At 50.4% G+C, this 16,518-nt stretch overlaps 5 protein-coding genes across 5 annotated transcripts; 4 read left to right on the forward strand and 1 right to left on the reverse strand.

Annotated features, from left to right (window-relative positions):
• Nucleotides 1-1,358: 1,358 nt before the first annotated feature.
• Nucleotides 1,359-3,157, forward strand: PFICI_02094 (uncharacterized protein; the record flags this gene model as incomplete). Its single annotated transcript, XM_007830675.1, has 2 exons — nucleotides 1,359-2,352; nucleotides 2,424-3,157. The coding sequence occupies 2 exons, from the start codon at nucleotides 1,359-1,361 to the stop codon at nucleotides 3,155-3,157; spliced, it is 1,728 nt and encodes a 575-aa protein (XP_007828866.1).
• Nucleotides 3,158-3,738: 581 nt separating this feature from the next.
• On the forward strand, nucleotides 3,739-4,725 carry PFICI_02095 (uncharacterized protein; the record flags this gene model as incomplete). Its single annotated transcript, XM_007830676.1, has 2 exons — nucleotides 3,739-4,552; nucleotides 4,619-4,725. 2 exons carry the CDS (start codon nucleotides 3,739-3,741, stop codon nucleotides 4,723-4,725), a joined length of 921 nt encoding a protein of 306 aa, XP_007828867.1.
• Nucleotides 4,726-8,230: 3,505 nt separating this feature from the next.
• Nucleotides 8,231-10,516, forward strand: PFICI_02096 (uncharacterized protein; the record flags this gene model as incomplete). Its single annotated transcript, XM_007830677.1, has 1 exon — nucleotides 8,231-10,516. The coding sequence occupies one exon, from the start codon at nucleotides 8,231-8,233 to the stop codon at nucleotides 10,514-10,516; it is 2,286 nt and encodes a 761-aa protein (XP_007828868.1).
• A 490-nt stretch (nucleotides 10,517-11,006) lies between these two features.
• PFICI_02097 (T-complex protein 1 subunit beta) lies at nucleotides 11,007-12,755 on the reverse strand (the record flags this gene model as incomplete). Its single annotated transcript, XM_007830678.1, has 3 exons — nucleotides 11,007-11,066; nucleotides 11,128-12,657; nucleotides 12,753-12,755. The coding sequence occupies 3 exons, from the start codon at nucleotides 12,753-12,755 to the stop codon at nucleotides 11,007-11,009; spliced, it is 1,593 nt and encodes a 530-aa protein (XP_007828869.1).
• Nucleotides 12,756-13,713: 958 nt separating this feature from the next.
• Nucleotides 13,714-15,936, forward strand: PFICI_02098 (Eukaryotic translation initiation factor 3 subunit B; the record flags this gene model as incomplete). The annotated part of the gene is made up of 1 exon (XM_007830679.1): nucleotides 13,714-15,936. One exon carries the CDS (start codon nucleotides 13,714-13,716, stop codon nucleotides 15,934-15,936), a length of 2,223 nt encoding a protein of 740 aa, XP_007828870.1.
• Nucleotides 15,937-16,518: the final 582 nt, after the last annotated feature.

Here is a 16,518-nt window from a genome sequence, read left to right on the forward strand (position 1 = left end):
CTTCGGCTTCGCAGGGGAAGGGTGCAGAGGGTGCGGCGGGAATGATGGCTTTGTGGCGCGCTCGCAAACGAAAAGATACTGCGGGACGGAGAACCACATGTCTGTACCCGATATTCACCCATTTATACACTACATACATTTGCCGTCTGGCTGGAGGTTGTATTTGCTGACAAGGGATCACAAGATAATGCGTAAACAGGTACGAAGGGGGCAGAAAATCCAAAGCTGATGATATGGTGCAGTGATGCATCAGGAGTAATAAGGATTTCGGCTCTCGCCAAGGTTCTTTACTCACCTATGAGCTTATTGCGAAAAGTACCGCGTATACAAAATGCCAATGAGTAGTCCCATATGACCAGCCCCAAAGATAAGTGACAGGTGGATCCTTCATCGCTCCATCATGATGTATTCGGCGGAGTCGAGAAATGGAGCACCTTGCTTGCCCTGGCCTGGCAGCCTGGCAGGACGGCCGCGTTGGGCGATTCTGCGACTCTCCTTGGGGGCCAGGGGGGACTTGGGGGTGACTGCGCCGCGGAGAGGGTTGCACTCGCCATGCAGTAGCAGCAGCAATCAATCCTCGAACATATGTACCTCAAGAGCTTGATTCAATAGGCTTCGTCGCAGGATATGTGTGTCACCGTGTTAATTGATAGCAACTTCCGGAGAAGCTACACATCATAAGATGTATGCAACAGTTCTTGCGCATGAAGCACGTGGCCGAATTGCTTGCTTGTTTGCTTGCTTGCTTGCTACAGAATTCTGTAAAGAACCAAAATTAACTGGGCGATCATGTAGCTAAAAAGTGCAAACCAACAGCTAGGTGGCATGTCTAGCGCCGAATATCTTTTTTTCAGTTGAGGTACTCCCGTCGTTTCGTCGCCTCAATACTACCCGGACTCGCGGACGGGGGTACCGGTTAGTGGGCTGGCAATCACAGTCTACATCAATAATGGGCGCCAACATTCCCAAGGTTAGTACACACGTACCTAGTCGTATTACCTTCAGCGACTACCCATCGAATCATCACTTCCCCATCGACCAGGAAGGATTGATGACTGGAGGAGAGGCTTGCATTTTGCACCGGGGTGACGAATCTCACAAATCTCCCTTTGGAAGCATGGCGGCTACATGACATCCACAATGATCAACTAGCACAATAGTAGGTAGTTAATAGCATTTTCCTACCTGAGAAGCTTCTCCTCGTTCCTCTCCTCGTTATAATACATCTTAATCCCGTGTCGCTACTACTACTGCTGCTGCTGCTATCGACGCCCACCAATCCAGCAGCTGCTACCCTCAACGTCCACCTACCGTTCGTTGCGCTGTGCTGCGATGCGGTCCCGATCCTCGCCCTGACCATGGCTACCTTTGTTAAGGTGCCGCGCGTCTTCCTTCTGGCTGGCTTTATTCTAATCTTCCTCTTTCTGAGCACCAACCGCTTCTACTACAACGATGAGAACGCATATCCTCTACCGCCGCCAATCGATCATTCTACACCAAATGAGCGCGTAGCGGCTCACGCGGCAGCGACGACACCTGAGGAATCCAAGAAAATTATTGTCGAAAAGCCGTTTGCTGCTGGTGGATATGGTGGCGGTAGCGGCTCTCCAATCGTTGCTAGCGAACCCGCAACCGGCGCAACGAGCGCTGATTCAGCTGCTGTGGTAGAAGGAGTCGGAGCGCCTGGCGCGTCCACGACACCTGGGCCGCAGAAGCAGCAACAGGACATCAACAACAACAATGCGCACAACCAACATCAAAGCCCAGCCGCTGCCCTGGGGCCATGCGAGGATCTCAAACTCCTTCGAAGCGTCCACTCCCAGCAGCAATTGACCGAAAAGGTGCGATACCAGAGGATCTGCCTCGAGCCCATCTTCTCGGCAGATGTTGATCGCCATGCCATCACCAGTCTCCCCACCTCACTTTTCGGTAGCGAAGCCACAGTGAACATCAACGAATGCGAATCTGCCCAGGTGCCCGAATGTACCCGAGTTCAGCTTAAAGTACCTGAACCATACGATAAACACCACGATGTGTCCCATCTGGTTTTTGGTGTCGCAACCGACTACCAGCGCCTTCAAGAATCAATTGACGCTTTTGCGCATTGGTTGTCGCGGCCGGGGGGCCGGGGCGCAAAACTGGTCGCCCTTCTCGTCGACTATTCCTCATACAAGGACGTGGAAATTGAGGCATTGCTAGAAGAGTTTCGTGATGCAGATATCAACGTACAGCTGGTCCGGCCACTCCGCGAGACGTATACAGTCTCGCATTCTCATTTCACAGTTCTTGCGCAAATGCTCGAGAGCAATCCTGAAGCGCAGTGGTACGGGCTTTTAGACGATGACACATTTTGTAAGCGCGCCATCACGTCAACCTCTATTTGAACATCAACCATTGCTAATGTTGACCTTTTCTCTACACAGTTCCCCGTGGATTAAAGCCATTGTCTGATGCGCTTGCAAAACTTGACCACACCCAGGACCAATATGTTGGGGCACTATCAGAGGACTTTGAGGCCGTACGGACCTTTGGCTTTATGGCTTTCGGTGGTGCCGGAGTGTACTTGTCAGCGCCACTCGCAAAGACATTGGGAAACCACATCCACGAGTGCATATCTGGAGCTACCATGGCTGAGGGTGACATCATCATACGAGACTGTGTATACAGTAACTCCAAGGCAAAGTTGACCACCCTGCCTGGCTTATTCCAGCAAGACATGAAAGATGATGCGAGTGGTTTCTTCGAATCGGGAGTCGAAGCTATTAATTTCCATCACTGGAAAAGTTGGTTCAACGCCCCAGTCGTCGACATGGCTGCAGCAGCACTTTACTGCGGAGACTGTTTCTTGCAGCGGTGGCAGTTTGAAGACGATACTATTTTCACAAATGGCTATTCTATAGTCAAGTACCTGTATGACGTACGGAATATCGATCTGAATCAGATGGAGGGCACCTGGACCAATGCCGGCAGGAGCTTTGACTTCAGCATTGGACCTTTGCGGAGGAAGCTGGTCCGGGATGAGAAAAAGAGCTACACGTTGAAAGCTGCCGACTTCGCCGACGGTGGCAATCTACATCAGCTCTACGTCTGGGATGGCAATCCAGCGACTGGTGAAGCCGACGGTGTGATAGAGGTCGTATGGCAAAAACGAAGATGAACGACACTTGAGCAGTCGGCAAAGAACAACATAATAATGATGTCCAGGAACAAAAGCTTTTATGAAAACAAACATTAGCAGATATGAATAAAAAAATATGACAACCCATTTCGATACTCTGGGATAAATCATGCGTATTTAATACTTTGTATCATTTCGCAGGCTTTCTGCGTTTTAGACAATACTTTCTGCTCGTGAGATTCCATAATGAAAATGCCCACTCGCCCTATCTTTCGTCTCAAGGTCGATTCGATGCATATCTGGCGGTTTTCAGGCGTTTGCTTGAGTATGATTAAGTTATTCAAACCACAAGGCAAACGTCACGAAAAGCGCGCTGGACAACACATTACCTTGCCCATGTGTGAATTGGGCAAGCCCTTGTCACAAACACATATTTGTTCTTCAGCGCGCATACTTTCGAGCCAGAAACCAGTCCATTGAGAAGATTTGCAGGAGCAATGGTTTCTAGCTAGCCATGACACGTCTCGCGAAACTCATTGTCACGGCCTAATGCTCTGTGAAAAGGTCTCCGCATCTCGCTCAGATATCCTTTTGCGCACACAACGGAAACAGCAGCAACAATGATAACGTTTGAGCATCAAGACGACGGCTCCGACGTTGCAGAGCCCGCCCTCTCAACGATTCAGTATCAAGAGCATGTGGCACCCCAATGGCCAATCGCCTTCGGGTGTATGCCACGCGGAACGTACCTCGACCCGACCGATCAAGAGCAGTTTCATTCGCTATTTATCCCGGCTCGACAATGGAGTGCTTATGTTTCTTATCAAATTTTGAAGCTGCAGCGGCAGCTCAGAGACACATTCCGAATGGGGCCACACAACGAGAAATGGCTGCAAGAACATGAGAGTATTCGCCAGCAAATAGACCATCTGCTCGACGGTATGCAGCAAGCCCTTCAGCATACTAGGATGTTGCGAGATGCCATGATGCGCCATGATTACCATTCGAGACTCTTCGCTCTAAATACACGCATACAAGAAGTGCCTCTGCAGGCCATGCAGGAGAACTTGGAGCTAGATTCTCCCGTGTGGAGGCAAGAGAGATGGCCTTTGCAGGAGAGAGGACGCCGCCCTGCAGAGTCAAGACAACCAAGTTCAACTCAAATGTGTCAAACTCGGCAGCGACGAAAACAATCGCCATTACTTGTGATAGGGCAAGACCCTGAGGGCCATGGTGAAGGCAGCCAGAATAAAACCCAACACCTCAGAAGACAAAATGATGGTTCCGATCCCACCGAGTCATATGGCCAGCTCGCACTACGCAAAGTGCAGCTTCGAAGGGCTGAATGGGAGCGATCGCGACAGTCACACTTGATGGAGTCAACAGGTAGTGAGCACCAGGGGAAGAAGAAGCCTAAGAAGGGCAAGTTCAAGCGTGAGCAATCGGGGACCGATCCACGTCTTCACCGGCGACAAACATTGCTAACACACGCTGATGTAGGAGAACGTCAAGCAGCGGAAGGAGAAGTTCGACGGCTAAGACAGGAGGAAACGGGGGACTTGAGTCAGCGGAGCGGCAGAGAAATAGGAAACCAAGCACGAGAATAGCGACACGTCGGGTTATGCTGAAGAACCGAGACCCATGCCGCACCCTCTCACCGGGCTCATACTTGCCCGCGGCGCTTCCTATTCTCATACCTCCTACGCTGTTCTGGCGTCCAGTAGCACCTGCATCCTCGTGCTACATGAATTTTATAGACCGAATCGCACTCGGGGTCTGTATTATTAGTTGCTGGCATGCCGACTGGATATCTGCTGCTCTGGACTGACCATGAAGAAGAAGTTTGGAGGCCTCATCAGGGCTGTATTTAGCAGCAATCTGTTGAATACATGGATCATAATATCGTTTCTGTATGGGTATATCCCACATGTTGATATTTTTGAGATGGGTGAAGATGGAAGCATGATGATCCATCATATCCACGAAAAACGAAAGCCATTGGTTCGTCTTAAAATCCGAATTATTGTCAGTAAACTTGATGGTTTCTATACTGGGTGGCAAGGCGCCAATCAGCTCTGTCCCAGGCTGAAGCAATTTACTGAGTCCGCGGTGCCAGGTCAGATCAAGATGCTTGAGACTTTGACAAGCCGTCGTCAGGACAGCCAATCCTGCGTAAGTGGCTCGGCAATTTTTGATGACGAGTGTCTCCAGTGATGAAGCGCCACGCGGAAAATCATTGCCCATACCTCTGCCCCTCTCAGCTTGCGTAAGGTATTCTAGAGATATCCAGGCCAAACGCAACGTCGTCAAATGAGGCAGGCGTAGAACGGGAGCAATATGCTGCCCATTGGCATAATGTGTCGTTGAATCGCCCTTTAAGGATACCCTCTCGAGTCGCTGGAACCCCCAAGATGCAAATGTTTGCAATTGTGGTGCCGGCTGGAATGGATCTAGACACTGAATTATCTCGAGGCTTCCCCCATTCGCTGGAAGAGCCACATCAAGATGTTCTAGATTTATAGCCCACAAAAGTAGAAACACGCATAGAGCATCTGAGATTCCTTTCTCCAATTGCCGGATCAATGAGTCTGAATTTCTCGTATGATGGGAGATTGTTTCCACAAGAACAGATTTCTCGGCCATGTCAAACCCCGTGAGCATCTGCGGCGCTCCCGTTGAAGTAGAAGGATGATTCGACATTGGCGCTTCCCATGGTTCCCAAGTTCTTGACCATGCATCCTCGCTGAGAATAGAACGGAATTTGAGCTCTCTGATCTCTGTCCGTATTTCGGGCTTTCGAAGAAGATGCCGGATGAATCCGACTATGTCGGTATGACGATCATGACGCCAAGAGCGGACAAGCAATGGCGATGCTACTCTGTCGAGAAAGACCTTGGCTCAGCCAAAAAAAAAAAAAAAAAAAAAAAAAAAGTACGATGCTCTCTCACCAGTCAACCAGAGACGGAACTAACCTGTTGAACCGACGGTTTACCCTACATATCGCTAAAAGAAAGTGGCTGTTGTCATCAGCAATCAGGATGAATATTTGACGCAGCAATTCGACTGGAAGAAGATCCATTTTTGGTTTCATTTTATCATTGATTTCCCAGAGCAGCGATCGACTGGTGATGATCATGAGGATTGTGGAGGAATTATGGGGGCAATTGAGGCAGCTCTGAGTCATGTACGAAGTATACTTGGCTCGCTTGGCCAATTTAGTGAGAACTGGAGCTTGTGGATAGGGACTGCGCTTGACCCGCCACTTGTTAGCCTTTATTTCAACATGTTTGCCAATTAATCTGAATGAAAATCGATTTTGATATTGATGCGTGCCAACGTGCAAGCGGTGCACATACTTTGAATGTTTCAATAGGAATATACCTGGTGCTAATTCCAATTTATATTAATCTTCCTGGTTCGTCGTCACACTTGTCTACGGGCATAGAAAAGTAAGTACCTGCCCACTGAACCTGAATGCTTGGCCCACGATGAGTTCGAGGACCAAAAGTCAGAGGTTTAGTAATTTTCAAAGACTAGGTACCTAGCAAATGTCTTTGGTTCCGTTGAATTCCTGAGACACAATTTACCTCATATTGCAATTTACTTTAAAGCAAAAGGTTAAAGCACATATTAGTATTTTATTGCCCCAGTCTTTTGATGTTTAGCATGTTTGCTAACCATGGAGGCATCTCGATCGTAACAAGAAAAAATGCGGGACTGCGTTTTAGTACTAACCATGGGGATGTCACCAGCATTAATAAAACGTGTGATCGTTATATAATGCACAGTTCTACAACACTTCAGTGCTGTACCTACTGGAGATAGGTACAAAGTCAGGTAAATAGTGTAAGTCGGTAGTGTGTAATCAATATTGAATCTTTCAAGTGTACTACATGCGCCAAATGGAAAGCAGGTACCAATGTTTCATTTTAGCCTGGTCGTTACGCGGGAAGGTTCAAGTCTTGTAATTGGATCCCGACCCACCGCCCTGTGATCAGCACTTGAACCTCCCATCAGTGCTGACACGAGAGAGAAAAAAATAATCATGGAGGATGGATCGCAGCCTGTGAAAACCGCTCCAAGTTTGGAGAAGTGGTTCGCTCGTGCTACTAGGAGGTACTACTAGCGGACTAAATGTACTTTTCTCCTGCTCGATTAATGCGTTTTCTGCTCGTCGCAATGTGCTCAATCGAGTGCGCATTCGAACCGCGTTGTTCTGCACCACAAACAATTTCTTCTGTCCCTTTTAGCTGCCGAACTTTAGATGCTGCCCACTGCAGGCCCGCGGCTGCGATAAGTACAGCGCCAAAGGAACATGGCTCATCCGCGGACGAATGACGCCATTGCATTCCTGTAAGCACTCCTACTACCCTGAAAACGTCGCCTCCAATTTAACTTGGCACCCTCCCGGCGCAGGATTCTAGGACTCTCAACTGCAATCATCTCGTCTCGATACTACAAGAGTGCAGCTTTCGGTATGATGCATTGCATATTGCATGGCGCCAAGACCTTCCCTCAACGTTGAGCTAACCGGTTTCGCACAGAACGCCCTATACACTTCTCGATCCTAACTCTTCTTTACGTCGGCATATTCCTCACCTTGGGGGCCAAGACAATCTTTGGCAAGACCACTGAAAATCATGAACCACTACGATATGCAGACGACGCTGGCAGCAGCAAACGCCCCGCCACAAGGTTTAATAAGCGAGTCGACAAACCCCTGAGAGCTCTACGGTCCATGTTACTGCTTTCAGCGCCATTACTACTTTTGGCAATCTGCATCATATGTCGAACGCTTCTGTTCTGGAGGACTATCCGCACAATCCATTGTTCGTGGGACGGCCTTGAGGTTTGTTTCAGCTCCTGCCATTGTGATACGAGCAAGCTGACCATGGACAGAGTTTCTTGCCGTTTGTCATATCGGCGTACAACATTTTTGATAAACACGTAACATTACTCCCGCGCAATGTATACGACAGTAAATCGACCAGGCCCCAGGGCATCCTCTCGAGCGCAAGCGTATACACCATCGTTGCGTTAATCTGGGGTCTCGCCATAACAGATACCTTCTCTCTCACGGAACAACGCACGAATGCAATATGTCCGCCGACGATGCCGGAACGAATAATACCCTTGGCGCAGCTCGTCATGCTGGGCTGCGACGCCATGATAATCATTCAAGTCGAGCGAGCGCGAAGGCCCTCGGAAGACAACAAAGGAATCAGTATCAATATAGGCGCTGTATTCCTGGCTTCGGCTGCCTTGCTGTCATTCATGGCATTTTGCGCCTCTTTCGACCCCATCAATTACAGGTGGAACCTCTTCCTCACGTCTGTCTCGGTTGGCGACCTCATTTGGGACAGCATTGCCATGTCTTTGGCATTAATTGCAGGTGTGTACTTGTTAAGGCACGTCGACTCTGCCACGGTTGCCTTGTTTGCCATGTCAACCACTGTTCTGGTCCATATGGAGAAGCAAGTGCTTGATGGGCTACTCATTGAGGCATGGTCGAACTCGTGGGGTCTCCTGACTGGCCTAGTCGTATTCATTGGAGCAGGTGCGCTATTCCGACGACCAAGAACATCATTCATGGCTCCATGCCCAACGAAAGAGGGCCCCTCCTGGAAAAGCAAGGCTGGAGGATATACCCTACTTGTATTCCTTCTTGTATTCGTTCAGACGATATTCCTCAACTCGGGAAACTTGCGGAAAAGTTCCATTAGTGAAGCGATCACTAGATCCCAATTGCAATCAGAGGCATGGATTGCTGGGGCGCACAAGAGTAAAACGCTTGATGAGGCAGTGCGCGAGTATAGCCGCAGGTATCGAATGCCACCGCCACCTGACTTCGACAAGTGGTATGAATACGCGGTCTCTGTGGATTCGCCCATCATTGATGACTTCACCCAGATTCACAACGATCTTCTGCCCTACTGGGGCATCTCACCACAACTTCTGAGGCAAAGGACCACTCATTTATTAACCCATCCAAAGAGCTCATTTGGAGGTATCATTATAGAGGGAGGCAGTATTCAGATCTCGCCCCACATACAAGGGACTCACCGTTGGATGATGGAAGTTATGCAAACCATGATTGAACCATTTGCGCAGTGGCTTCCCGATATGCAACTCGCCTTCAACCTTGATGATGAGTGTAGAGTATCCATACCATATGCTCAATCCACCACACTGAAATCCGAGGGTCTCAAGTCGCAAAATCGTCTAGCGTCACAAGTCGAACTTCACGGTTTTAGTTCATCTCAGCATCCGCCTTGGGAGAGAGACTATCTGGCCATTCAAGACGAGGACGAATTGGAGGCGCTGTGGGAAAGGGATTCGCCATGGTTTGAGAATTGGTCGAAATCTCCTATTTTCTATGAGTACATCTCATCCACGTGCCCTTCTGATGCGCTGGTCAACAAAATGCACTGGTGGAATAGGAAAGCAATATGTGTTCGATGCTCTGCACCACACATGGCAGACGGCGTTGTTTCGAACTGGTCTCTCTCCGGCGATCTGTGCCATCAACCTGATCTGGCGTATCTCCATGGCTTCCTTATATCCCCGGCAGCCATGGCGGCGACTCATTCGCTATTTCCCGTCTTCAGCCAGAGTCGTATGCATAATTTTGCCGATATATTGTATCCAAATCCCTGGAACTTTGGAGACAAAGTTCAGTACGATGATGAAAAGGGCATTCCCTGGAGCCAAAAGTTGAATGGTCTCTACTGGCGCGGGGCTTCTTCCGATGGCTTCGCCGCCCACGGGGCTTGGCAGTCATTTACACGTGCCCGTTTTGTGCATTTGGCACAAAGGCTGAATGCTTTTTTCAGCACATCTGTTCTGGATTTCCCACACGCCTCTGGTGCTGGATTTCAGAGCTCTTCGGACAACGATGCACCCATTGCACCAAACGTGTCTTTCGTAGGTCAATTTGAGCGCTGCGACGAGCGTGACTGCGCCGCTGAGCACACAACCTTTTACAGAAATGCCTACTCGGACCCAGCACCTTCCGTTGATTTTCAAGAGCACTGGAAATTCAGACATCTCGTCGACCTCGACGGGGCCGCCTTTAGTGGTCGATTTATTCCATTCCTTAAGAGCGCATCGCTCCCCTACCGTGCCGCGTTGTTCCGGACGTGGTGGGAGGAGCGAGTACACCCGTGGCGGCACTTTGTGCCCGTCGATGTGCGATTGAACGAGCTGTGGAACGTTGTTGCTTATCTGAGTGGTGGTGGTAAAAAGCATGCTGAAGTCATTGCAAGGGAGGGGGGCGAATGGGCCAAGAAAGCACTTCGAAAGGAAGACATGCGCGTCTATATGTTTCGGCTACTGTTGGAATGGGGTCGACTAATTGATGACAACAGAGAGGGGCTAGGTTTCGTTGCACAGTCATGAAGGGAGAGAGCTTTTGCGGCTAGGCTTGACGTCCGCTATTATACCCAGCAACCATGTATATGATAATGAGATAATATGAGATAGACCCTGAATTGGGCTCAGTAAAGCCTGGTTACAGTGATATTGATCAACATTCTTTGTGACAACACACTCACGGGGACGATGCGCCGTCGAACCCTCGAGCAGTGCAGCGAGCGTGCCTATGCAGAAAGAGAGGAAAAGAAATATAGGTAAAAGAACAAATATCGATGTTCTTCTGCAATCAGCACATTCGGTACGGGCAGACAACCTAGTCCCGTTGCAAGTCATGGCGATTACATGCGTACTCAAAATTGATCCTTAAATAGTTCTTTTGCATGTGATCAAAATTGAGGACAGGCTGAAGTTTTCTTCTTTCTCATTATTGGGTATGACAAGTCTATGGTATAATACGCCCAATGGGTCAGACGCCCGTTTTTTCGTCACCTTGTGTCCTTTATGTCGTGGTCGCTCATTGCCTTTCCCGTCTTCTCGGAGCGGCACGAATGATGTCGTCTACTCTCAGCAGTAACTGTAAATACGTTAGCTCTTGGTCACGATTTCGTTTAGGCTTGTCAGAAAGAAATGCATACCTCGGCAGCTTCACTTGCTGACGACACCACCGCCTTCTTGAGCTTGTGCGCCTCAATGACACCCAAGTCTCGCATATCTGCGATGCCACCGCCAGGAGTCATGAGATCAAGACCATATGTAGACATGCCGTCGTAGATGGCCTTTCGTAGTCGCGCAACCAGGTCGCTTGAGTCAAGACCGGCATTGTCAGCCAGAATAGTAGGAAGCTGTCGCAATGCAACAGCAAAGGAAGCGACGGCCATCTGCTTCTTGCCTTCAACACGGGTAGCAGCGCCCTCAACCGCCTTGGCCATCAACATCTCGGCGCAACCGCCACCAAGTGTTGTTTTCGGTTCCTTAACAGTCTGAGAAAGGACGGCAAGCGCATCATGTAGCGAGCGGTCGGCCTCGTCAAGGAGTTGGTCAGTCGCTCCGCGCAAGACAATAGTGCAAGCTTGACCTGCCGCGACACCAGAAAATTTGATAAGTGTATCCTCGCCAATGATGACCTCCTCAATGACATCGCAGTGGCCCAACTTCACCTGATCGGGGTGGTCGAAGGTAGACGTGATCTCGCCGCCGGTGACAAGGGCCAAACGCTCAATGCCGTCAAAGTCCGCGTGCTCGATTGACATGATGCCAGCATCCGTGAAAAGCTGCTCGGGCCAGTTGTAGATGAGCTGTCTGTTGATGAAACAGTTGATGCCGTGTGCCTTGATCTTGTCCACCTTGGCCTTCATCTTCTCCTTTTCTGCCTTTTCGAGGTCGGCCAGCTTGCTTGTCGAGCTGACCTTGACGCGGGCACCGAAGATCTTGACCTTATCCGTGTCCATGGAGGTGTTGGCGACCAGAATCTTGGCCTTTTCCAACCGCTTGGGCTGGTTCACACCAATCTTCTTGTCGAGAATGAAACCCTCATCCAAGTAGGAGTCGCTCAACTTGCCGCCAGCCTTCTTAATAATTTGGATGTGGCTAAGATCGGAAGAGCCTTTCAGGCGCAGCACAGCATCGACGGCAAGCTTGGCGAACAGGTCTCGGTCCTGGGCCAAAACCTTGGAACTCAGGGTTGTCCGAGCAATGGCAAGGAGATCCTTCTTGAAAGCTTCGGGGTTCTTGCTGTGGTCAACGGCCGACTCTTCCAAAGCTTGCAGCGCTGCCTGGCTTGCTATCCGGTAGCCTTCGATGATAGTTTGAGGGTGGATCTTCTTATCCACAAGCTTCTCTGCTTCACGCAGCAGCTCGGCTGCCAATACGGCTACCGACGTCGTGCCGTCACCGACCTCGTCATCCTGGACCTTGGAAATGTTGACGAGAACCTTAGCAGCGGCGTTGTCGAGGGAAATGGACTTTAGAATTGTGGCACCGTCGTTCGTAACCATGATCTCGGCGGTCGAGGCGGACTGCAGGATCTTGTCCATGCCCTTGGGGCCGAGGGTGCTCTTGACCAGGTCGCCGACAGCAATCGCACCAACAAAGGCAGAAAGACGAGCATTCTCGCCCTTCTCCTCGGTTGTGCCCTCCTCAAAGATCTGCGTAGGGCTGAAGGAAGACTATGATGCATTAAAGCGTCAGCGTATCGGTGCCGTGAGCAGCAAAGGATATGTGCGGCTAGCTCAGCATGTTGCTTTCTGGCAGGAGCACTTACCATGACGAAGGGTGATGTGATTGGGATGCTGAGGGTAGCTGTTGAGGATTTGGGACTGCTTCCAAAGTCAGGGGATATGTAATTACACCCACGTTCACCGTTGAGTAGGTTGGGCTAGGCGTCAACGGCAAGCTCCTGTTTGTCAAAGCCTCCGAAGGTCCCAGATTCAGGGAACTTTTTTTTCGCTACGGCCAATCAGCCTCCTATCGAGCTGCCAGAGTCAGTATTCACTGCTAGCAGCTAGGAATACCCCTCCCCTCAGCTGCTGCCAGGTGTGGGGCAAACCCCCCTACTAATAGCGTTGTTTAGGACACCCGACAGATGACTGCATTCTTCAGGGGATTCGCGCCTTGAAATTATACATCACGATATTTGTCCTTGTTCTAGACGAGCTGATCAGGTTTGCTGTATGTATTTGATTTTGGTGGTATCCTCTACGTGCGTGCTTCTTACACAAAACACTGTATTACTGAATATCAATATGTCGCTCTTCAGTTTGTCACTTCAACACAGCAAAGATCCTATACTTGATGCAGTGTTCCTGGAATGTGTGTACTACCATGAAGATAGGGCGGGGCCATGCTGAGAAACGGTTGCTGCCTAAATGTGGTGTCCGAACTTTCTAACCTCTCAGCACTTCCTGGTATCGGCGGTTGAAACCATCCCTGAACTGCAAATTCCGCCCAAGCTTTTGGTTGGCAATCGCGGGGCACGGATTCCCCACCTTCCCACAGAGTCTGCCAAAGCCAAAAATTATCACCACCAAAGTTCCGATCGCGACGAGGTGAGAGGCAAACAAACCCCCCCAGTTGCGCCCTGGATCACCAAAGCTGCAAGGCCTATCACCGTCGAGCTTTGCCTGCCCCTCTTTGCAACTCGAGTTTTTTGTCACGTCCAGATTTTCACTTTTTGACTGTTTGACAATAGGAGACAACTGTCCAACTCCATATTATCCGCCAATATGGCGCCCTCTTTCGATACTCTGCGCGACGCAGATTTGGACGATGATTACGATGAGAGCGAGATTGATATTTCCGATCTGAGGGAGCGCTTTGACGTTCAACTGACCCAAGGTTACGACACTTTTATTGTCATCGATGGACTTCCGACTGTCACCGAAGAGCAGAAGCCCAAGCTCGTCAAGTTTTTGCTCAAGAAGCTCGCCGCTGCTGGAAAGACAAAGGAGGAGAATGTCTTCATGCCCATGGGAGATGATGGAAAGTCCATGAACTTTGCTTTCGTCGAGTTCTCATCCCCTGCCGAGGCTGCCGCTGCCGCTCGACAACTTGACCAGGTCCCTCTCGACAAGAAGCACACCATGAGAGTAAACAAGATGACCGACATTGAACGATACGGACGTGAGGGCCGCATCGATGACGAGTACACCCCTCCCAAGATCGAGCCTTTTGTCGAGAAGGAGCACCTCCGATCCTTCGTTGCCGACCCCAGCGGTCGTGGCCGTGACCAATTTGCCATGCACCGTGGCGAGGCTGTCGGTATCTTCTGGAACAACGAGAAGGACACCCCCGAGAATGTGGTCGACAGACAACACTGGACCGAGTCCTTCATTCAGTGGTCCACGCTCGGAACTTACCTTACATCGGTCCACCAACAAGGTGTTCAGCTTTGGGGTGGTGAGTCCTGGTCGAGACAAAAGAGGTTCGCCCACCCATTTGTTAACCTTCTCACGTTCTCCCCGAACGAGAAGTACCTCGTCACATGGTCCAACAGACCCATCTCCATACCCGAGGAGGGCCACCCCCAGCTGTCTCTGGACGATGATGGCAAGAACTACATTGTCTGGGAAGTCGAGACTGGCAAACCCCTGCGATCCTTTGCCAATCTCGACACTCCCGCCCCTTCTGCCGACGGAGCAGTCAAGGCTCCTCCCAAGTTCTCCTGGCCTGTCTTCAAGTGGTCCGCCGACGACAAGTACGTTGCCAGACTCATTCCCGGCCAGTCGATTTCGGTGTATGAGCTTCCCCGCATGAACCTGCTCGATAAGACTACCATCAAGATCGAGGGCGTTGTAGACTTTGAGTGGGCCCCTGCTACACCGCAGCGCGAGGGCAACAAGCAGTACGAGCAGCTTTTCTGCTACTGGACGCCGGAGATGGGCAGCAACCCCGCCAAGGTCGGTCTGATGAGCATACCATCGAAGCAGGTTGTCCGATCTCTCAACCTCTTCAGCGTCAGCGACGCCAAGCTACACTGGCAATCCGACGCCACCTATCTCGCTGTCAAGGTTGACCGACACTCCAAGTCAAAGAAGTCCCAAGCCACTACTCTTGAGATCTTCCGCATCAAGGAGAAGGGCGTCCCTGTTGAGGTTGTCGACACCATCAAGGACACAGTCATCAACTTTGCCTGGGAGCCAAAGGGAGACCGCTTTGTCATCATCACAACCACAGAGCCCGTTGGCCAGACTGCAGTGCCTCCCAAGACTACTGCATCATTCTTTTGTCCCGAGAAGGCCAAGGGCAACGCAATTGGCAACTTCAAGCACCTCCGGACCATGGACAAGAAGAACCACAACTCCATCTTCTGGTCCCCCAAGGGTCGTTTTGTCGTCGTCGCTACGATCGCCAACCAGCAAAGCAGTGACCTCGATTTCTACGATCTCGATTTCGAGGGTGAGAAGCCCGAGAACGAGAAGGACCTAACTGCCAACCTGCAGCACATGAACACAGCCGACCACTATGGTATCACAGACCTTCAGTGGGATCCCTCCGGCCGCTACGTTGCATCATGGGCCTCCGTATGGAAGCACACCATGGAAAACGGCTACCATGTGTACGACTTCAAGGGTGCCGTGCTGCGCGAGGAGCCGGTTGACAAGTTCAAGCAGTGGGCCTGGCGGCCACGACCGGCCACTCTCCTGACCAAGGAGGAGCAGAAGCATATTCGCAAGAACTTGCGCGAGTACTCCAAGGTCTTTGATGTCGAGGACGCCGAGCGTGTTGCCGGCGCTGATCAGGCTGTCATTGACGAACGTCGCCGCATTCTCTCCGAGTGGTTGGCATGGCGCGAGAGCGTTGAGGATGAGCTTCGCTTCGACAGAATCGACGCCGGTCTTCCGGAGACTGAGGAGGAGGCTGCACCTAAGCTTGAGGATGGTGAGGGTGAGGTCATAGAGGAGATCATTGAGGAGGTTCTGGAAGAGACGGAGGAGATCGTATCGTAGATGCTTCTTAATTTGTTGATCATGATGTCTTCCAGACAAAGGATTTGGGCCTCAATGATCTAGGCGATCTGGGCAGAGGCGTTCGTGTATGGCATATTTCTCCGCGGTTGCATAAAAATGGCATTTGATGACACAGATATATTGTATGGAATTGTGCCATGTTTCTCTACGTGAATCGCGACGCAAATCTTTCTGGAGATTTGCAGAATCGTCTCAGAATTACTGTTGGATGACAACTCAAAGAATCAAGTCAAAGGCAGATAGGAGGAGTAATAGTGCCAGTCGCTTTCTTTCATTTGAATACCATATTCCGCTCCCGTCAACCAGAACAAAGGCCATGCACACTTGTAATTCCCAAATCTGGCAAGAAAAGAGACAAAGATCTTCTGCCAATGTTGAAAGTCCCCCAACTCCTTTTCTCCATGACAACATTTGACACGAGTACTCACCAAGATCACGCCGTCTGCTGGATCCTGATCAAGAATTGGGCTCTGATCGGAAGAGGAATACCGTCATCTTAGCTCTCCGAATCTGTTTGATGATCCGTGTTTTTCAACCGAGAGGCAGCGCTACAAACAATTG

This window comes from Pestalotiopsis fici (genome assembly GCF_000516985.1).
Source record: "Pestalotiopsis fici W106-1 unplaced genomic scaffold PFICI_Scf_1, whole genome shotgun sequence".
Classification (NCBI taxonomy): Eukaryota; Fungi; Ascomycota; class Sordariomycetes; order Amphisphaeriales; family Sporocadaceae; genus Pestalotiopsis; species Pestalotiopsis fici.